Raw genomic sequence first — 22,525 nt, 5'->3', positions numbered from 1 at the left:
ACATAGAACAGCAATACAAGAATTAAATAAAACAGTGGTCTGGAAAAGAACTTTGTTAAAAAAAAAAATGTATTTTCCAATCACTGAAACACATGGAAAGTGCAGAGACCAGTTAATCTATGTGATGTACTTGCATACTCTTACAGACAAAATTAGAACAGAAACACATTCAGAATATAACCTGATTAAATACTTAGTTCAGTCCTGAGCATTTGATATTTAATACAGTATAAACATAGCAATAGTAAAAAAAAAAACAAAAAAACACCAAAAACCTTAATTATTTGATTTGTGTTCTATTACACTTTCTGCTAAACTTTGCTTATTTGGCTAAATATTCTTGTACCAGTGATATTTAGATTTTGATATATGCAACTGTAGTGACATTGGTACCTGGAAACAGAACTAATTACATTCGTTATGCCCTGCTGTGCAGAATAAATTCCACTTCAAGAGTAATATTTGTAATTTTAAACTGATGGAGCTTTATCTGTATGGATTATTTTAGCTTATTCTATTGAGTGTTTCAAGTGTGAATAATCCGAATTAGTTAAAAAAAACACAACAAACCCCAAACTCCAGAAATGTTAAAAGCTGCCTATAAATATGTTCAACTTTACCAATCTGGAAAACAAGGAGCATGAATATGTAGAAGTCTCTCATTTTAAAACAAGTTTTGCAAGCTAAAGCCAGCACTCCTTAAATTTTGACCTCGCTTCATGCTTACAAATCAAATGATAATACTTTTTTTTGACTATTATTCCAACACGTGAGGAGAAACAGCTCATGTGGCAGCTCGAGACAGCCCTAAATATTGTTTACAATATCCTTAATGTCAAATATTTTTATGGCCAGAACTGAACTATATTAAACAGAACATAAATAAGACTGTAAATAAATAAAAGAAAAATCATGAAGTACACATCTAAACATCATTCTACAACAAACTCCTATAATCAAGTGGAGAAGTTGAAACTGTCAACCTTCATTTCACCTCTACATTAAATAATTCCAAATTTGTTTCTGTTTTTAATTGACCTTTCAAACATTAATGTTATCTCAAACCCAAGAAACAAAAACCAAATGGGGCATTCACAAAGGATGTTCAGTCAGTCCTCTTGCCCCAGATGGCATGTTTGGCTATACATTTAAGTGATCTGATCTTATTTGTGCATGAGAAAACCCTTGGGTGTTGCACAGACCTCTTGTCACAGAATTGTCACTTTGAATTTAAGGCAGCTGCTACCATGTTGTGGTTGTCTTTGCTTCCACTTTCTGACCAAGTAATTACAGCCTTTTTTGAAAGATGAAGTCCGTGGCTTGTTGGGGAAGAAAACATTAGCCAGTGAATTCAACACATCCCAGTGCAACAGTTTAAGTAGAAAATTAACTCCTTCTTTTTTCTGCAGTGTCCACCCCCTCACACAGTACCCACAGAAAATAAGACCCCAACTGCTTTACCAAGACAGGGCTTTTTGAATGCCTGCGTATAAATGTTTTGTGCTTCTAACAGAATGCATCCAAGTCTATGCTTCTTCCTAGCAGGCTGCTTCACGTAAGACAAACTTGCAACATCTGTTCATTAAACCTGTGCACCCTCAACTGCATACAGGGTCAATGTGTATCTATAAAATATTATTTATTGTACCGAAACAGGTGAAGACTTCTAGTGAGGAGCTTTTCCTTTTCAGGAAGGGTTTACCTTGCCAACAAGAATTCTGATGTCTGAGTTAGTACGTGACAGGTTTTTCTGCTGGTACAAATACTTTAATGAAACATCTTCATATTTGTAAACCTAACAAACACTTTAAGGTATTCCTAGTTGGCAATAAGAAAGCCTCTAGGACAAAAGATGAAGATAGAGGAACTCTCATTTTTAAGTGAATATGACTATTCTAATTCCAATGTTGGTATAGTGAATTTGATTTAGCTTCCAGTTCAGAAAGCAGCTGCCCCTTTTGGTAGTCTCATAATAAGTTTTTAGGGTTACTTGTCTGCCTTGCCTTTCTCACTCTCCCGCAGATGCAAGAAACCTTTTAGTGCAGGTTAACGTACTGTACATTCACAAAACTAAAATGAACTTTGTCTCTTCCTACAAAACATTAAAACACAAAAAACTGTTTTCAGAAACAAAATTCCAATGCAAGTGATGAATTTAGTTAGCAGCTGTTGTGAGGCAGCCTTGATGTTTTGGAAAGGAGCTTACGCTTGCGGTTAACTTTAAACTATAAAAGTCACACTCTTGTACAAAAATATTGCATGGCAAATCAGCCATCTTCACAGTCTGCTCACACGAAAATAGTGAAAAGATAAACAATCTTCTGTTGAACGTAATATTTCTCAACACAGTGCAGTTCAACAGGATACATGCTTAGTACTGCCTTTGTTCCTTTGTTCCATCTTTACAAAATAAAAACACATGCAATACATACAAACTGTACAAAATCAGCATCAGTATACCAAAATTAATCTACTTTGGTTTTTCCAGTTGTTCGGGGTGGGGGGGGTGCCATTTTTTAAGCATACAACAATTCAATTCACTGTATCTTACAAATAAATGTATCAATAGTGAATGTAAAATAGAAGATCTTTCAAAGCAGGTCACTGGAACTACTAAGTTCATCTGAAAAGAGATGAGCAAGTGGAAAAACACTTCAATGAGAATGCATAATTATACATCATCAGCTGGAAGGGCTGGTATACTGATCTTTGCTCTTGTGAAGTATGCTATCTTCTCCCTGAAATTAGAAAGGAAAACAAGTTATTATTTTACTATTTATGGCATGACTCCAATGTCATCTGCTGTAGAGTTGCTAATGCTACAGCATCGTTCTTTAAAATATAGGTTTGGAAAATACACAGTGAGGAAAATACACACAGTGAATCTATTTACAGCAAATGTGGCATTCTGACATAATCCCCTTCTTAGGCAGATTTATGTAAAAAGCAATATTTCATTAGTAACTGCGGTGATCACTCTCAAATACTGATCTAGTCACTGATTTCCTATGTGATATTGCAGTGGGTGGACAAAAAGGCAAAATAAAACATTTTATCCTGACTTGGGAAAAGTGGGGTGGGAATAATAAAATAACTGGGTCTGGGCAATACTCAGAAGCAGAATTGTCAACCCCTTCTCTGGTTGCTTCCCTGTGCTGTTACCATTTCTGTCTCCTATGAACCGAGAGATTACTGAGGCATAACAGGTTTACAAAAGCCTGTCTGCCAGCAGCCTACAAAACAGATGATCAGCATTTGGGGCTTCAAAGTTAAAGCTCAGAAAAGTTATTCTTCTTGAGAGCTTCAAAAATGCCTCTGCATGGTTATGCTGTGAGGCCACAGCAGTGTAACAAATCCAACTAGTGGGGCCTGTACAATTCAGCCTTAGGAGGTAGTTACTTGCCCAGTAGTCTAAATGATGCTTTCCACTGGTGATGCTTAAATTCCCATCAGAAACGGGAGCTCAGAGCATAATCAACCATGTAAACTGGACTGCTCAGCTAGTTGTGTGGTTATCAGAAGGTAAAGGAGAATAGTGTCTTATGATACCCCTCTTGCAGGGGAATGATGCCTTGAGCTCTATTACACATTCCTGTGAACTTGGGCAGCAGTCTGTTTGTGATGAAATGTTAAATGACCAGCACTGACTGAAACTCTTTGTCAACACTTACACCAAAAGTGAAAACTGTTTGAAGATGTCCCAAATTTCATACGGAGGATAAATAGCTCAGCTGTAACACTTCTTTGCTAAGAAACCCCTTTCCTTTCTTGCTTTGATTCTGCACCATTTACAATTGTGGTTTGAAATATAGGCCTCACAGGCCCCTAACTGCTTATGGATTTCTCAAGCTGCTCATGATAGACTGGGTTAAAAAGGAAACAAAAAAATCCTCGCAGTTATTAGTAGCTGACTTAAGTTCCCTATAGAGGACCCAGAGCCCAAGCTTTAAGAACATCAGTTAGTGACAAATAGAGTAAATTCCACACTGTTCCTGTGTGGAAGAGTAAGCACTGGATTTTTCAGATTTTTATACGGAAGTGTGGCCTCTGGGCTGGTAGCCTGCCGCTTACTGGCCAGCCCTTTGGGAATTCAGGTGAGTTAGAATTAAGGTTTGAGACAGAAAGTGTTCACTGTGGCTTATGCTAAGCAAGAAGACTTGAGATTGCTTCACGTAATTGGTTGCTGTTCCCACAACCGAAAGGAGGAGAGAAACACAAAGGAGGGAGGGACTCAAGATCTTTCTTGAACACTAGGTCTTGAGCAAGGCACAAACAGTGGTTAATCATAAGATGTATACTGTTCTACTCCCTGCAGGGTGACTTGCTTCAGGCACCTGCCATCACCAGGAAAGGGCCCATGACTTCGAGCCCGCTGTGAATCTGCTGTGGGTGAGGTGAGCTGTGGCAATGGTCACACTCGTGCTTGCCCACAGAGGTCTGAAACTTTTCACTCCGTTTCCTTGCCACCACAGCTCAGCTAAATGCTGCCACTGCTGCCACATGAGTAAGTTACCAAGGCCCAGTCCCCTGAAACTCCCAACTCAGAGCTATGTTAAAAACATACAATGTTTCTTGCAATTCAAAGGTGTGTAGATTTTTGATCAACATTACAAGGCATGTCTCTTTAAGCTTAGAAATAATTCGTGTTACTTCACTACATTAAAAAGAAAGTGAAAAGCAAAACAGGCCCTACCTGAATGACTGCACCTGCAGTGGCACTTTCTGGCTCTGCTCCCGTAGCCGGCATACATCCTTAGAGGCTTTCCTCATCAATTTCTCGGCACTTAAACCTTGTTTCTGTTCTTCTTTTGACTGTTCAGCCTGTAAACAGGAAAAATAACTATTTCGCTAATAATGAACAACTACTCATTTCAAGGAAATGACAAATTATTCTTCATCAAGCAAAACACTTGGCAGGGTTAGGTTTACATTTGGATTTGATCTTAAAGGTCTTTTCCAACCTAAATGATTCTATGAAAATCTCTATACAAAGGGTCAGAAAGACAGACTGACATCACAAAGTAAGCCATGGGCACAAAATAACAAAGCTTTTCCTTAAAAAAAAAAAAGAAAAAAAAAGAAAAGTTCAAATAAATAGAGCAAATCCCACGTCATCACAGGTGGCTACTAGGGTATTGTAGATTTTGATGAGATTTATCTTAGGGCCACAGTTAGACAATACCTGAATTTGTGTGAACTGATGTTGTCTATCCAAGTATCTTTATAACTGGGAGGCAGTCATTCTTTCCCCATGTAATGTATTTTTATTTCCTAATGGAAGCTCTTAGGAAAGTTGCCTATACCTACTCTAAAATTACAGACAAAAACCAGAGAAGGTGTGCTCTCAAAACGAACTTGTAAGTTTTACTGACCTTGCTAGCGAAGTTAATATCTATAAACTTTTGTGCTTTTATTCATGACACAACATTTTTGCATGGGACACTTCTTTCATTTGCACTGGAGAGGTTGTAAAAGCCATGGCAAGTGAACCGAACACCACTGATGACAACAGATAAAGGATCTTTCTTGACATGAGCGTCGTTGAGCAGCTACATCGCTGCCAGTAAGTCACAGTATTTCTACACCTCAGTATGGCTGGTGCTGTTATACATCTCTGCCAAGCACTGCTGCATCAACAGGACAATCACAGCTGTACCATCCACCATTCTGGCAGCACACTGTTACGAAGAGCTGTGTTGTTTGTTAAAAGACTTTATCAAGTGTTTCTGAATGCCCAGTAATGTGAAGAACAGCTCTTTTCAGGTGGACAGTCACCTAGATTTATTAGATAAATGGTCACTGTTCATATGCAGGTGAGTCCCAGAACACTTGCAATGTCACCCCCATGGTGTGTAGGGTGCATGGCACGTGCAATGCCACCTTGTGTGCGCGCTTAGCTTCATTTCTAGACATTTGTCTGACAGTCCCTGAAGTCATGTGCTGTATTTTGAATTTTGCCAGCCATCAGAGTTTAATAGAAGCAGTTCATGTTCTCAACAATTGTAAAAGTTCTTTAGAGGTTAATTTTTTATGCTTAACTTCAGGCGCTCAGACTTGAAAATGCTGTTCTGTTACCTCAAATTAAAACACACACCCAAGCCAAAACCAGTGATCTTCAAAGCTGGTTTGTAACTTAGGAGTTCATGTCTGTAGTTCTGAATTCAACCCAGTAGACTCCCAAACAACAAAACCAACTAATTCAAAAAAGTTAGTCCATACTATCAGTTCCATACTGGGCAGCTATAGAAATCCATTCACAGCAGGACAGTGGTATCCTCTGTCTGTTGAAACACACTCCAGTGTTCTGTATGAAAGGGTTTTACATGAAAGAGCACCACCCTTTCAAAAACTCACTCAAACTCCAGTCAGTTTGTACTGCTGTTAACTTCTTCAGCCCCTGACTCCAAAATATGTATGATTTTAAAATGAAGTTAACCTATAAATATCGTTTTCCTTGTTAGTGAACATAAATTTGCAATGACAACTGTTGCTGTCTTAATTTTACATATGTCAGTGGCCATATGTTTTTTCAGCTCCCCTAGTTAATATTTATCATCAAAGCACTAAACCTACAATATTTCAAAATCTTTTATATTTTCCCTAACTATAGATGAGAATCTTGTGACTAATGCATTTCAGGTCAACAGCACAGATGACTTCTCTTGTTTCCATACTCTGTAACCGTGGGGTTTTTTTAATCCTTTTACTTTTTCAGGATGTTCTCAGAGAAACTTTGATTTCAGCCCAATGTCTCCAAGAGCACGCATACATGAAGGTATGTACATGACCAATTTTACATTTACACTGTCTTTTCTTGGGTGATTTATAAAGACAGTGAATCCTCCATCTATATTAAACACAGAAAAGCAGACTAATACATTGGCCATACATTTAATAAGTGCCAAAAATAAGTGCCAGATAAGGTAAGTACAGATGCAGAGATTCCTAAGACTAGGATAACAAAGAATAACCACTATCACAATTACTTAGGTGAAATAAGGTGAAATGCTAATTCCTGTCTTGTTCTTCAATGGTTTTTGTATAGAAGAAAGTGAATCTAAAGAAAACCTCCTACTGTGCTGAACACCAAACCACTGGAACAAGAACATATCTGTGGTATTAATAACTTAATTGCAGACCACCTCTACGCAGAAGATGTACTGAAAAGAGATTAAGACATTTACAGATAGTTACAGGAATCTATTTGGAGCATACACAAAGAGGAAGTCCTTCACAGGACACTAGCTGTCTGAAAACTTACTTGTACGAGGATTTAAGACTCAAACTTTGAAATACTGTGCGATTTCTCACAAAAATGCAATCTAAACAAGAGAAAATGCTTCTGGTGCATAGAATTACCTCCTGTTTTCTGATCTGCAGGTACTGGTGAGCTTTACATACTTGTACTTAGGAAGGTGTGGTAGGAAGGTATGGAGTCTGTGTATTTGGCTTCAAGCAGAGTAACTACATGCTAGCAGGCAGCCACTGATTTTCAACGTCCCCTACGTCTGCGGTTTCATTTTTCACTTGAGACTCAATTTCTCTGGCATTTCCAGCTGCTGCATTAGTCTGCACCATTATAATACCTGCAGGATCTAAAAAATAATCTATGACAATGTTCTCTAGGCTGCTGTGTTTCACTAACCCAAGAGGAAACTGACTGCAGAGTACAGTATTCTCAGGGTTGTTTTGCTCCACAGGGGAAAGCTGCAACAATTTTAATGGTAGAAATATTTCCAGAAACTTTGCAAGTGCTCTTCAAAGCGGTGGAGTGGCTGTGATCCTTGTTCTGACTTCTAAGAAGGACTTGAATGCTATGCTGCAGCCTGCATATATTTTAGGAACGTACATTTTCCTTATCGCAGTGTGTGTCATGGTGCTGATCACTGACACCAGAGGTATAAAATATGAGAAACCTATCTGCTGCCTTGAAAGAGCCAGCTGAAATAAGAAAGCACAAATCCAAAGGATTTATAATATTAAATGTTGCAGAGGCATACTCTGTTCTAGCGGGAATAGCTTTAGAGTGGGAGCAGTTTTAAATAAGCAATTAGAAATTACCATTTCTGTCCTGCACCCAGAATTAGATATGAACTATGAATTTATAAAATTTAGCTATCCTTTTATATAAAGCTACTACTATTTTTATGGGCTGCAACTTAGAAAGATCAAATTAATATAATGAATTCACACTGTCAAAACCCAGATTAATATTGTGTGATGTTTAAGCATTGCACTGTCTCATCCCATTTTGCTCATGGGTTTCTCTCTTAATGCTCAACCTAAACTTTGCTAGTACTTTACAGCCATTTTAGAACTCCACTAGCTATAGCCAACAACAATGCCAAGGAAAGAGAGACAAGAAGACAGAGAGAACAGAACAGGGCATAGGCACAGAACATACTGGGAGAACATACTGGGAAAAAGTTCTGTTTCCTAAGCTATCCGACAGTCAGACTTCTTGAAGTAGGTGATATCGTGATATCATTATGGTTAATGACCTCTGATGGATTTTTCCTCCATGAATTTATCAAACTGCTTTTCAAACCTCTACAAACTTGCAGCACTCAATGTTCCATGGAAAACATTTTTACAGTTTCTTAATGTTGTGCTATGGTTGCTTTCCTTTAACCTGTAATCTCTTCAGTTCCCTGCTTCCTGTATTATAAAGGACAATGATTAAGTGCTTTCCTCCACCTCACCCATTATTTTATAGACTTCAGTTGTAGCTACTTAGCCACTCCTAACAGAGAAGCTGTTTCCTCCTCTGACCATCCTTGTCAACCCCCTGTGACCTTATTATCCAGTTTGAACTTACTATCCAGAACTGAACAATGTTTAAGTTATAGGCATAACACGTATTTACATCATAAAACGTTGCTTTGTTTTGTCCAACCTTTTTTTCCTCTCCTAACAACCTCACTAGGCCCATATTCCAGTGTATGATCACCTTCGCGATTTTAAACCAACAAACAACCTTCCCACTTTTTAATACATCTTGTTGGAATTTTCCATGTTCCAGCTTGTCACTGTTGCCTCTCACTTGTTCTGTCTTGTTTATTGTCTTTTATCCATAAGGGCATCCAACTACCTTAACAGAGTTTAGAGAAAGTGCATATATACTTGTATTGTTTTAGAGACCATCACACAGGGAATAGAATTTGGCTTTCCTCTGCCAAAACTAGAACAAGTATGTCCTCCATGAGGAAATAAGCCACAGTGGAATTACTGCCTTTCCCACATACCCCTACCGCTATAACTAATAGTCACTGCCTCTCTCAATTTCTGTGCAGGCTGCAAATCACCTGATTTGAAGGACAAAAACTTATGTGTGTCTGCAGAAGTACAACTGGCATATGAGAATTTTAAATTAACTTTTAAGTTAAAGTGGTTTACTACACCACTGCTATTACTCCAAATACTAGGGTTTCTACTCCGCATTGCCAATTTACAGAGTACTAGAAAACTAGTATGACAGATTCTAGGTTTAAATACTGTAGTATTGACCAATAAAGAAATAGTTTACGGTATGCAATTCAGAAGTGTATTTAGTAAATTGTAAGCTTCTGTAAAAAGATCTTTAACACTGTAAGCCAAATTCTTTAACAAATTTACAGAAAAGGCAGGGGCCTATGTGCATTCACTCACACAATATCTGTATGCTGCTCATACCTGTTTTTCAGCCTGTTTCAAGAGTTTCTGGAATCGTTCATCCTCTAGCACACACAGGGGAAGATCTGTCTCTCCTCTGCCTTTCATTTCCTCAAGCTTTTGTTTAAGATCCCGCAAGGCCTGAAGCTCATCATTCAGTCGATTCTGCCTCGTGCGTGATGCCTGGAGGTCCAGCTCCAAGTCAAGGGAAGTGCGTGCAGGGCACTCTTGTGTAGCTCTTCGCATGATTGGTTGGCAAACAGGCTGAATCAGCTGGGAGACAGAACAATAAAAGTTACTATCTAGAGAGGCTGATGTAGGCTTTGACATGATACAGTCAGAAAAGCTCAAATATTTTTGTTTTTCTTTAGCAGAAAGCTGCTATGATGAGATCCAAGTCCAAAAATTCATCTATTCTGCAATTTTTCTTCAGGCACTAGCTAAAAATGAATGCAGAAGTTTCTCCAACCAGATGTACAATGATATATTTACAAGTTAAAACCAAAAAACCCATTCTGCTCCCCAGGACAGCACTATGCAGACTTCTCCAGAGATTTCAACCTCTCTATTTATTTTTATAAGCATTTCCTTTTCCAGTGCCTAAGCAAACACATACTGTTACAAACGTTGTAAAAATGCATTTCTTTAGCATATTTCACATTACTTACTATCCTTCGACAGTGACTTTTCACATGAGAAGCCATCCCAGACTATTCAGTATTTCTTTCTTTATGCCAAATGTAATCCTGCCACCTGGTAAAACCCTTCTCTGAAGTGTTTTTAAAGTTAAATCAAGATTAAAGTGGAGCTCTCAACTTATGCAAGAAAGAACTCCATGCAAGAGAAATACAACCTTGCTCTCTTGTCCTTCAGTCATTTTGCTACTCAGTCTTGGAGAAGAGTAAATCCTCTTTAAAAGGGCACCTGAACCTTTGAAACTTTGACCAGAATTTGCTCAAGGTACATTTTGCCGGTGTTGACTTTTGGTAGCATAAGCCACCTTGGGTCACTTTGCAGTAGCTAGGTTCCTTAAACCACATTCCTCTGACAGCAACAAGATAAAGTTCCCCAGTAAATGCCATGATACTGAGCACCAGTGTCTGGCTGCTGGCTTCAGCCACAGCTAGAACATCAGCTTGGTTCATGGGGGAAGCCATAGCACTGAGACAGCTGTGGCGAGATTCCAACCAGGAACTACACGACTACATGTAGTACTTGCATCACTTTTGCTGAAATAAACAATATGCTTTATTTCAAGACGTGTTATTCCTTCTCTCCCCATACTTTGTTTTAAACCATGTCCAGGTAACGTAGCACATACCCGTTTAACTCTTAGGCTCCGCCGTTCTGTGGCATTTCTCACAAAGAGAGACTTTTTGGCTAGTGTTGAGCTGTCACTGTCACTTCGATTCAGCTGTCAAAATGTACATAACAGAGATATAAAACACATTCACATACTTATACAGCTGTATTGATATAGATCATCAGAAAACCTTAGTGCTGATATACATGTAGGTCATTCTTAGTAAAATTTTTCAACTAGGATAAGCATCTCCTTTAAAATTCTATTCCTAAACCAAGACGACCATTGATCTTAGTGGATGAAGAATAAGCAGACTCTTTAGGAATGCAAGGAAGACAACTATGGTTATTAAGTACTGCCAACTCACTGTCTGGCTGCAGATTATACACTACGGATTTCATTTACCTGGGGCAGGCTTTTAACAGATCTACCACACTGAAGGTAAATTGCTGTAGACATGCATCTGTCCAAACAACTGTATTTTTGTATTATTATTATTATTGGTAACAAGTTTACGGGTGCCTACAGCTTCCTTCAGAAGTACTTCCTGCTTCTCAAAAATATGCACCACAGCTCAGCAGTAGCTTCTTCATTATAGCATTAGTTCCACATACATCAATGCAGACTGATTGTTAGATGCATCAAAACGCATGGTGGTAACCTTCACAGAAAACAGAAGCATCTATCTGCAAGGTATTTATTTCACCTCTTCAGAACAGGACAGACAAAAGGAATCATTCTGGTAACACTTCAATAACCAAAGCCAGAGCCCTAAACATACTTACACTGGACTGACTGGGAGTTGGGGGTGAGAAATACAACCTCTGGCAACATGAATACACCTCTCAAGAGACAAATCTGTCTTTTCACCATGGAGCCACTACTGGGAGCTCAACCGTGGATGCGCACAGGTGCTGTCATCACTGATAATCTTTAAGTACTTCTAAAGGGTGATTTTCAAAGGCACCAACAGACTTTGGGTCTGTCCTTCAGGCTCAAAAACCTTTGTGTTTTCTGTAACATCATATGAGAGTAGGTGCTTTCTTATAGTTAGGCAACCTCTTCTGAAGAGAGCAGTTGGCAGTTAGCCAGAGCGTGCCCAAGAGGCACTTTCATCTAGGACAGCACCACCAAGCAAGCAAGGCTGGGTGTGCCTGTGGTGCAAGCTGGGGACTAGGACTGGGAAAACCCATGCGAATCAGCCCTCTCTGTGGACTTGGGTGCAGCTGCAGTGCCCCTCTTGAGCCCCAACAGTGGACTACAGGTATTTCTGAAACTGCAAAAGACTCATCTGTGTGAACATGTACTTTCCCTAGAGTGCTTTGCTTCCAGGCAATACTGTACACAATGAGAAGAGAATGTTTTACTTAAGGCATGTTTTTCAGACTCTGGCTTCTGAGAGCAATGTTCAAAGCTACAAAACCCCAGTACTTTTCCAAATGCAAAAATGTCCAGAGCTTATACTATTAAAACAACTAGTGTTACTTCCTTTCAAAGACCTCCATAGGCAGCAAGGTAAGGCTGTAATTTTTTGCCAGTACAACCAATTTCCAGTGTATGGGGATGAAGATGAAGGCTATATTCTGAATTCAGCCAGTAACCTACCCAAATTATGTAAAGACTGTTACTAAACAATCTGCAGTGCTTCATTCTGGAGGGTATATGGAATGTAAGTGTGTAAGTACTGACCATAGATTTTGCTCTACTTTTTAGGCCAATATGAATCACAGAGAAGCAATCAACTTTAATATTCCCAAATGATTAAGGCAACCACCTCAAACTGAGCTGGAAAAGAATTAAAGCGTAAGTATTTTCAAAGAGTTATACTTGTGTAAGTAACCTGCAGAAACTATAGATCAAATTAAGCTGCCTTTTCTAGGGTGTCTGTAATTAAAATCTATACAGCTGGAAATCCCTGCTTAAATCTTTAAACACATGATTTTCACAGTTAGTTTAGCAGCAACAAGGCTGACAATTTAATCTTTTTCCATGCTACCACAGATCCAGAGACTGGAAAGCTTTGCTGCTGAAGCCACATTTAAAACTCGCCCCTAGGCAGCGCTCACACATCTTTCAAAGATGTAATTAGAGCAGGATTTGGGCTGCCCAGGTTTAAAACCAGTTGAGATACAAAGCAAGATTTAACTTGATGACTGAGCTCTTTCCACACTGTTACCCTTAAATGGTTATTAAAATATGGTAATGCAATGGCAGTTTACAGTGAACTCTATTCTGTGTTTTAACAAAGTATTTTGCTGTGAGAGAGCTGTAGCTGCTGACGCACAGGGAAACGCAGTTTTTGCAGATAGCCAGCACAGGCATCTGTGTTACTTCTCTCCAATAAATGTGGTTTTGCCCTAGTAAAGTTGTTTTGCAAGAGTATGCAACTGATGAAAGTCAATTCTAGTATGCATCAGGTCAGTTAGGGAAAGAAAGAATCCAGAGAAAGCACAGGCTTTGCCTCTTGCAGGGAAAATTGGTACATGACTCACTGTCATTAATGCATCATTCCCAAGAAGTTAAATGACTCTTCAGTTAATAGCTCCTCATCCCAAGTGTTTTTCCTCTTACCCTACAGATGTATTGGTTCCGCTCGCCTGGAGAGAAGGTTTGTGAGCGCACTATCATGCTGTTCCTGACAAAGGGATGCTGTCTTGAGCTCCAGCTGGCTCTGTCCTTGGGTCGGACTGTTGTGTTCTCGTTAACAGATTCCTCAGTGTTAGTCTCTTTATCAACCTATGAAAAGGAATTTACTTTATAAGAGCCACTATGTACAGACACATGCCACCACGTAGTTTTTTTGCCTTTGGATTTTACAAGCATCCTTGTTACCTTGCAGTGGATGGAAAAAGGCCATCAGCAAAAAGCATCTTGCACATACGGAGAAGCTATGATAAGAAACACAATATTCCCAAACTTAACAGTGTGGGGAAAGAGTCTTGGAAGGTGCTGTTTGTATCCAGTAAAACCAAAGCTTTTGCAGAAAGGCCTGTGCTGCCCTGTAGATGGTCTGATGCAGCCATGGTGCAACAAGTGTTTGCTTCGCCATTTGCAGACATCATTATTGTTATTATTATTACTATGCATTTATTTTGTTCTGCATTTGCAGAACAGCAAGGTTCTGCCATGCCAGAGATGATGCCTCTGCACACTGAAAGGGGCAGCTGGTAAAGTTACACTGGCCAGCTTCTTTCAGACATACTGTCATATGTCCCCAAGTCCCAGCAGCAGGGCTGCTTTACTGTGATCTGCAGACCTGTGCCAGCCCTGTGAACCCAGGGAAAAGACACTGCTAGCTGCTGTGCCCAGAACGGCCTGCTGCCTGCAAAACATGCTACAGAGAGCCTCAGGTGGCCACATCCCTGCAGGTAGCGCAGCTCATGCTTACTTACAAGCAGCATTCCTCTGACAGCCAGGACAGAACAAGCACTGGAGCAGCTGGCACATCGGTTGTCACTGATGCGTGCTGGGGCATTTTCTTCAGCTTGGGTAATTTAATGAGGGTCATGGTTTCCAATGTGCAGGTGATAAATACAATGACTCAAATAACACAAGTGCAACCCTGAGAGGATCTGGCACATGAAGACCTGTGCTGTGGCTGGCTTTACAATGAGGTCTGCTATGCCTTTCACTCACTGTCTGGGTCTGTCCAGCCCGGGCTTAGCAATACACTTGTGTGCGTGCCTAACCTTCAAAATGTTGTCCTTGATGTCTACCTCTTGCCGATTCAGGGCTTTGATCTATATTTGCTTGCTACCCAGCAGACTGTCAGTCCCTTTGTACCATGGCCGTAGCTCATTTGGCACCTTGACACATTAACTGGAAGTTAATTACCATTCCCAGCAAGTCCATTGAGGTGCTGAACTTCTGTATTGTCACAAACCTGAAGGAACGAGATGTCATTCTGCACCTGTGCTATTTTACAGAACCTGTGGGTTTAACATATGCAACCATTGAGATGCAGAAAGTTGTTCTAAAATTTTTATTTCTAGAGTATGAGCCACCATGCTAGGGAAATGTTTACTAAAAATTTAGTAGAAGTACTTTCAGCAAGGTGGAATATAATTTAAAGTGAACAGTTAACGAAGTCTCATTGCGTGTTCTTGTTATATGCAGCGTGTGGGTAGTTCAACAGTATACAGTTTGACGCATTTTGGAATTTCCTGTTGATTAATCTTTCCTCCTCTTGTCTGCTAAGCAAGTTTTTGTACTTCACACCCTAAAGTAAAGGGAAGAAACCAGGGAATCCCGTCATCCTCACTGGTGTAGAGATCCTGACCCCTGCTCTGCCTTTGCCTGTTTATCAGATGAATCAGAAAAGAAAAAAAGGAAACAATGAAACAGATTTGCAGAAATAGTTTAAATATGCACAAGCTGCAGCTACTGAACTACATGTGTATTTGGAATATTCTCCCTATGCAACAAAAAACATACACATTTTTAGTTAACTGGCTTTGACGTCCTGCCTAACATGTCTGTTAAATGTCCTCTGCATAGCTCAGACAGATGTGACCACACTGATTTCATTCAAAGTATATACTGACAAGTGCTACAGCAAAGGCCGCATTGAATTGTAAATGGTCAGATGCAGCCGACTTCTACATTAACTGCTCAGAAATAGATCTCCAGACACAGCAAGCTACTGTAGGAATGCATGTTTTAAGATATTCACCAGTGTCAGTGTTGCAGCAGCTTGCTGGCTTTCATGGGCCTCATCACTGTTCTCTCTGTCCTTGTCTTCATTTGTTTCTGGCGCATCAGTAAGTAACCCCATGCCATCAGTACAGTTGCCTTCTGCTGCCAGCTTAACACCATCTTCCTCTTCATCCATGATTTCACGGGAGGCTTCTGCGAGCATTTCTAACCTGTATGGACAGAAGTAGCCCAGGCTTACTCTCAAACTGAAAAAGCCCACCAGAGAAATAAATGAGAAGGCCTAGGCCTTCACCCAGATATAATGTACATATTTTCCTGATGGGGAAAACAAAAGTATCACCTGAATGCTTCCATTAAGTTCACCTAAAGGCACATTTCATCATATGCTCCAGTAAACCCCAGCAATCTCTACTTCTCACCTTCGAGATCATTATGACAACACTGCACTACATTCAGTGGCTGTTATGTTGATACCTCTGAAGGACTCTGGTTGCAATAAATTCATCAAACAAATGTGCAAGTCTCTCTTTCCCCTGTAATAAAACATGTTTATTTCTACACTGCAGCTAAGAAATTGCACAGGAACTCAACACAGCAATATAGAAAGAAATCAGTTTCTTTGGAAAGCTCGCATGGTCTTCAAAAATAAGACCATCAGCGGAAGCACATACACATTGACTCTGTTAGACAGCAGCTCTTGTTTCAAATCTTAGTTGCTTATTAACGCTGATGAAACTAGTATTTGATACAAGACATTCTAGTGGCTTAGACTCCCTGGGCGGCTTCACAGGAAGATGTACATGGAATGGAGGAGCATCAGCACTAGGAGTTATCAGAGCAGCCAAGATACAGTAAACCTGAAAGGAGGTGAATGAATTGGCCACACAACAGAACAAGACTGATGGTGAGGCACTGGCACAGGCTGCCCAGAGAAGCTGTGGCTGCCCCATCCCTGGTAGTGTTCAAGGCCAGGCTGCATGGGCCTTTGAGCAACCTGCTCTAGTGGAAGGTGTCCCTGCCCATGGCAGGGGAGTTGTACTAGACAATCTTTAAAGGTCCCTTCCAACCCAAACCATTCTATGAGTCTATGATCTCCTGCAAAAGTACAGCCCTTTCATTTGTTTAAGAAGAGGAGGGATGTGTGAAATCATTCAGGCACGAACAGTGAGGGGGGAAGGGTGGCTTTACCAGTCTTCTTCAGAGCCCCTTTGCTCCTGTTCCTCCTCATCATCATCATCTTCAGCCAGCTCTTGTTCTACTGCTTCCAGCTCAGCAGATGTCCTCTCCAGCAGAGCTGACACAGCATCCTGCTCTCAAAGAAAGAGAATATGAAACCAGAATCATGTGATACGTAACATAAGTAAAAAACCTGACAATCCTTGCAAGAGCTGTGTTACTCTGCTGCTCCCTGACAGCAGCAAACACATGGCTTGGATCACAAGCATGTGGGTACTGAAGTGGCAGCATGCAGCATGTAAAGTGATTGTTTTTATATCGACTAAATCTCAATCAAAAATAGACTTTAAAATTATAATGCAATCAAATATGCTCCTGTCCCCTTTTAATGTCACATCTCCCTTTCCCAACACACTGCTCACCAAGTCCAACGAGTCCAGTGACTGCTTGCTTAACAGAAACATGGATTCTTCATTTTGTTCCCTGGGTTTTTTACCAGGAATTCGCTTGCACGGCAATAGGTTGTACCACAGAGTACAAGTCTCATCAGAAAATGATACATCTGCCAGACTGATCTGAGTCTCAGCCTGCAACAAAAGAAGAAAGTGGAAGAAAACCGTTTACATTTGTTTTATTTCCTGCAAAACAGCTGAAAATAAACTCTGCAGTACTTGGCATGTAAAATAGGCTGCACCAATTTGACATGAATCTTCATTCCCTCTTTAATGGTAACATTTTCTATTGCCCTCCACTTCTAGTTAAAATAAACAGAAGTATGCAGAGAGGTCCTTCGCATCATCTGTTCTGCCATCTCTTATTTCAGTGTGTAAAACATCTCCTTCTTTTGTGCACAAACCCCTCTGTATCACTGTAAGGCACACGTCTGCTTTCTACAGCATTCAGTAGCAAAAAACTGTGTCAATGAAACCCAGAGCATCAACTCACAGAGCAGCAAGTTTCAGTCAATTTTTCAGTTGTTCTACCACAAAATTCATCAATATGGCAAACAATAACGGGTGACCTTGTTTGCTCCAACCAGTGAGGAAGCAGATGAAAAGACAGTAAAAGAGATTAAGAAACCCTTTCATTCGGACAAGCGCTGACATCCACTGAATTGGCACTCTGGGAAAACTTACAAAGTACTTGTGGTTGGGCTGTGCCTCGGAGATTACAATTCTCTGTGCCTTGGCAGAGCAAATCATCTTCAGAGCTGCTGGGCTGCATACACGGCTCTTGCCAAGACTCTTGTCTTGCTGCCCGGGGCTTTCTGCTGGGGTGGGTGGTACTCCCAACTCTTTAATTTGACCTTGTGATTAACCCTTATGTCTTCCATGTTTTTTTTGTTATTGGTGGTGGTTCTTTCCTTCACCTCTGTATCCCGCATTCTGTTGTGTATCTGTTCTGCTGCCCTTCCCTTACTTAAAGGGAAACCTCTTACACACTGAAAAAGGCCAACAGATTCCCCAGGAATTAAGTTAACTTCTACATTTTTGGAAGTGAGAGGCTGTTCTGAGTAGTCAGAGCTGAGGTACCCCACCACACTCCGCATCTCCTCAGTGTGTTGGAACTAAAAATCTCGCTGTGTTACAAAGTCAGGCTCATGGTAGAAAACTCAACTGAGTTGTACCAGACCACGCAGAAGCAATCTGAAAGTAAAGGAAGCATCACTAACTAGCTGATGACCACAATTAACAACAGTATTTTAGAAGTGCCAGTTCCCAACAGGCTGATCTATGAATCTCACGCACCTTTTTATTATTTCTATACATCATAAGAACTAAAAAAGTGGACATCACATAATTTACAACAATGCACAAAAATGTAGTTTGAGTTTGTTCTTTCTGACAAGTCGTGATAATGAGGGTTTGCTTTCTTTTTTGGACATACTGTGGCTCTTTTTTGACTTTAAAATCTAGTGTTAATGTTGCAATGAAGCTTATGGGATATTTTATGTACGAATACCTAAGATGGTATCAATCTGTAATTAAAGGGCTAAGGTGTTTTTTTATTTCACCTTTGTATCCTGCAGCATTAGAACTATCAAAACACCTCCACAATCTTCCATCCAGGATTCTGTATCAGGAATTTAAGAAAAAGGCAGTGTTTTAAGTACTATAGCAACAACCAGATTTTGCTTCAGAGTTTATCTCCATGTACCGTGGAATTTTAGCAGCCTTGACCACCAGAGTAAGAGGGGACACTATAAACAAATGCATTCAAAGAAACAAAGGCAGAAGTAAAGCTGCATACCAAGCATTCTTCCCGACGACTTCGACTGACCGCACAAACATCTACTCTCAGCGTCTTCTGTAGCAGTGTGACTTGGGAAATGGCTACTCTGAATATCTCGTTGAGTAAAATGGTTTCCATGGCAGGATGAACTTTCGTGCGGAACAGGCAGCTGATATCAGTTGAGGATGGAAGTACTGCTACTCTAATATACCTGCCAGAGACAAAACTCAGTCTTTACTTGTATGTAAACCAGCACTTGCTAGTGATGCATGATAGAAGTTGACCCCATCAACTAAAGGACTGAATGCCAAGCAAATGAAACAGCAACAAATCAGAGGTGCAATAGAAAAAGGTGAAAAAACAGGAGTGAGAAACTCTTCCTGCCCCTTGCAGAAACATTTCCCAGAAAGGAATTTCTGTGCCTGGTAAGGTAGTAGGGCAAGAGAGGTAGCTATTTCTGCCTCTATCCAAATTTATCTTCTGGTTCTGTACCGTGAACACTGAAGATCATGTCCCAGATGGGAGGAAATATGATCTTAATGTTAATTAAAAACATGAGAAAAATTTAGGTGGATGTAAACTTAAACTCTTAGAACGATGTGAGCAGCACTGAAAAGCAGGGATGTCTTATAGTCTTTTAAAGAAACAAACGAACCAAAACCTTCAGAGAAACCAGAAAACTAAGGAAAATGAGGAAGAAAACAGCTAGGACCACAGCTGCTTAAGATCAATTCATAATGTATTAAGTGAGACTTGGAAGAATGCATCTTGCAAGGCTAGGTTTAAGCACAGGGAGTAACTTGAAGTTGTTACGTGACTGCATTCTTTTTATGTAACAAACACGAATGGATGTTATGTGGGTAAAGGTAATACTAGCTAACCTCCAGGTCTCACTTTAATAGCAGCTTGATAAAGACATTTCTAATGCAATTTGTACATGTTATTTACCTATTGCACAGCTTCTCATACACATGAATGAGCATAGTAATTGTTTTACATCTTTTCTGTGCCTATGCATTAGTCCATTTCTGGTACTGGCTTTAAATAATTGACATTCACTGCAGAACAGAAAACAGCAAAGCTAGCTAAAGCAAGAAGAAAAAGCGCACCAAGCAAGATCATTCTGCAAAAACTCTTCACCCCAGATTTACAGTACTATTACTGTATTTTCTGGTAATGACTTTGTATATATTGTTGTTGTTATGAAAAAGTTCAGTTTTACATTAATTAAACCAAAAGAAATCAGGCCTGTGAGAAATTTGGGGTTGTTCTTCGAATATGAGCATAGCCTGAGCTCCCCAGTTATGCCAAGCTTTTTAGGATAAAGGCTATGATCAAAGCTGTCTGGCACATATAGACTGAAGAGCAGGTATTCAACATTTTGACAAACCAATCCTGAAGTTAAGTGTTAGTGTAATGCAATTCCCATAATGCTGCTGCTGTATTCACATAAAACTAGGTGAGCAATTTGCATGGTCTACTGAAAACAGCCATTTTAATAGATTAAGCAATTAGGAAGCATTTAGAAAAGAGGTGGGAACAGAAGATAAAGTATATTAAAAGTATGTTCAAAAGGTGGTTCATTAGAGCTCTCTTTTAACAATTATCAGCCAGCTTATTTGCATCAGGCCAGCAAGAGGGGTAAACAGAGAAGTAAAAGACAAATTGCTCATTGGCTTTGTTTTACAAGAGTGCTTACTTTCATTTCAATTAAAGAAGGTGACGAGTCAACCAATGCCTCAGATTTTATTGTGACAAACCTATGCCTTCCCAACTGATGAAAATATTATTCTGACACAAGTAATAACGAGTATTTGTCTAGGCTCTACCTACTCCAAAAATGAACAGCTCTTACAAACAGTGTGGAAACAGGTATCAGTAAGACCTCACGTCAAATCTACTCCTCTGTCTGTAACAGTTCAATAATGTGCTAATCTGTCCAATTTGATGTTCTAGAAAATGCAGTTATAGCATAACATCATTTTCCAGGACCAATTTTTATCATTGTACATATCTGTACTATACATATATATATCTATATATCTATCTACACATATATCTGGAGACCATGGCAAAAGGCAGAAAAACTGCTATTTGCAAGGTCTTTCCCTTACCCTGTCCTTTCTTCCTCCTTGTTTTGTGTAGCTTCAGTTTTATTAAATCTTATTAGCAGAAGGAGGTCTGGATTTCTGCACTGAAGACATTCGACTACTAATTATAGCTTCAGAAAAAGGAGCCAGGGACAGCCTAACTTTATCATACTGAATATTTTGTTGACATTCTTTTTATATTCTATATTATCTACTTTTCCTCTCAGCTGCGTCAATTAATTCTTCTATAGTTTTTCTATGTTCTTCTGCTAAATGTTAGTGGACTTGGAAGGGGAGCAGGGGAAAGATGGAGGTCAGAGAAGGAAGGATGATCGTAGACATCACTTGTTATTAAGATCAAACAAAACCAAACAGAAAATTCAACAAGCCACTCAGGCCTGTATGCCTATACATCCTTTCAATATTCAGTGGCTTCCTCTTGATCTACCAATCAAATCCAAAATGAGAGGAAGGGAACCAGCAAGAAACCCAAATTTTGCAAGGATTGATTATGTTCTACTCTAATCTTATTTACCTTCTCAACAGTTTAAGCTAGCTTTCCAGTCTGTAAAAGAACCTCACTGCAGTACAAGTGTCCCCAGGGAGCCAAGGCAAGCTGTACTTATTTCTACAGATGAGAGTGTTGGATTAGAATCCCAGCAGTAACATTTTCTTATTCAGGCATTTTTCTTCATTTCCTACATACGATTTCCTCTGCAATTATTCTAGACCTTTCCTATTCAACACAAGTTGATTAACACAGTATTTCCAGTTCAACACAGGAACTAACTCTTTACACACCTCCAAGCTCCTGTCATGAGGGTTGGTGTATCTCAGTGTGGCTGTGCTTGTCCACCTGCAATTTATCGAATTACTCCTTACCTTTAAGAGTTCACTTAAAAGGCAGACACTATTTTAACATCATTTTACATCAAAATTCCACATGAATGTAAAAAGACAACATTCTGAGCGGAAAGAATGGCAAAGTATCAAAAGAACATTCTTAGTAACAACAGAATAGCTGTTCTGCACTCACAAAGCTACAAAATGTTTTAAAACACTAAATGAATCCTTTTTGTTTCACTTTACTGGAACATGCAAATTTGCTGATAACTGCTTCCTGCAGCACTGCTGGAATATTTAAAATCTCAGTACTAACCCAGTTAAAAAAGTGTTATATGTATTTTAGTGCTGTTAGGCAGTAAACCAATCAACTCCTTTGAAGAATTCGTACCATTCATTATTGCTACTGCAGAGTGATTGTTTGACTTACACTTTAGAGCCAAGTGGAACAGAAAATGCCAGAAGATTTCTGAGCCGTATGATGATTATCACAAAACTTGCATTGCTGTGGTCGTATCTGTTGAAGAAAGGACAACATAAGGGAAGTTTACAAGTTGCATTCACGTACAAACAG

The 22,525-nt window shown here is 39.7% G+C and overlaps 1 protein-coding gene and 1 long non-coding RNA gene across 10 annotated transcripts in view; one reads left to right on the top strand and one right to left on the bottom strand.

The window, feature by feature from the left end:
- LOC136022188 (uncharacterized) overlaps nt 1-20,264 on the top strand; it is a 65,493-nt gene extending 45,229 nt beyond the window's left edge. For 5 of the 7 annotated variants that reach the window (XR_010616048.1, XR_010616044.1, XR_010616042.1 and 2 more), the window contains 4 exons: nt 4,316-4,504; nt 6,716-6,775; nt 12,668-12,757; nt 13,533-20,264. This is a non-coding gene — a long non-coding RNA (uncharacterized LOC136022188). Of the gene's footprint in view, nt 1-4,315; nt 4,505-5,463; nt 5,564-6,715; nt 6,776-12,667; nt 12,758-13,532 lie in introns of all 7 variants that reach the window. The other 2 variants (XR_010616043.1, XR_010616045.1) reach the window with 2 other exon arrangements.
- WWC2 (WW and C2 domain containing 2) overlaps nt 52-22,525 on the bottom strand; it is a 100,767-nt gene continuing 78,293 nt past the window's right edge. For all 3 annotated transcript variants that reach the window (XM_065695145.1, XM_065695138.1, XM_065695153.1), the window contains 10 exons: nt 22,382-22,468; nt 19,037-19,229; nt 17,209-17,373; nt 16,799-16,917; nt 15,627-15,819; nt 13,526-13,690; nt 10,973-11,065; nt 9,673-9,924; nt 4,694-4,821; nt 52-2,738 (listed from right to left, as the gene is read on the bottom strand). In XM_065695145.1, the coding sequence (XP_065551217.1) occupies nt 2,672-2,738; nt 4,694-4,821; nt 9,673-9,924; nt 10,973-11,065; nt 13,526-13,690; nt 15,627-15,819; nt 16,799-16,917; nt 17,209-17,373; nt 19,037-19,229; nt 22,382-22,468 (1,462 nt within the window). In that variant the 3' untranslated portion in view covers nt 52-2,671. The remainder of the gene's footprint in view (nt 2,739-4,693; nt 4,822-9,672; nt 9,925-10,972; nt 11,066-13,525; nt 13,691-15,626; nt 15,820-16,798; nt 16,918-17,208; nt 17,374-19,036; nt 19,230-22,381; nt 22,469-22,525) is intronic.

This window comes from Lathamus discolor, chromosome 1 (genome assembly GCF_037157495.1).
Source record: "Lathamus discolor isolate bLatDis1 chromosome 1, bLatDis1.hap1, whole genome shotgun sequence".
NCBI classification, from domain to species: Eukaryota; Metazoa; Chordata; class Aves; order Psittaciformes; family Psittacidae; genus Lathamus; species Lathamus discolor.
This window is presented reverse-complemented; position numbering and strand designations above follow the sequence as displayed.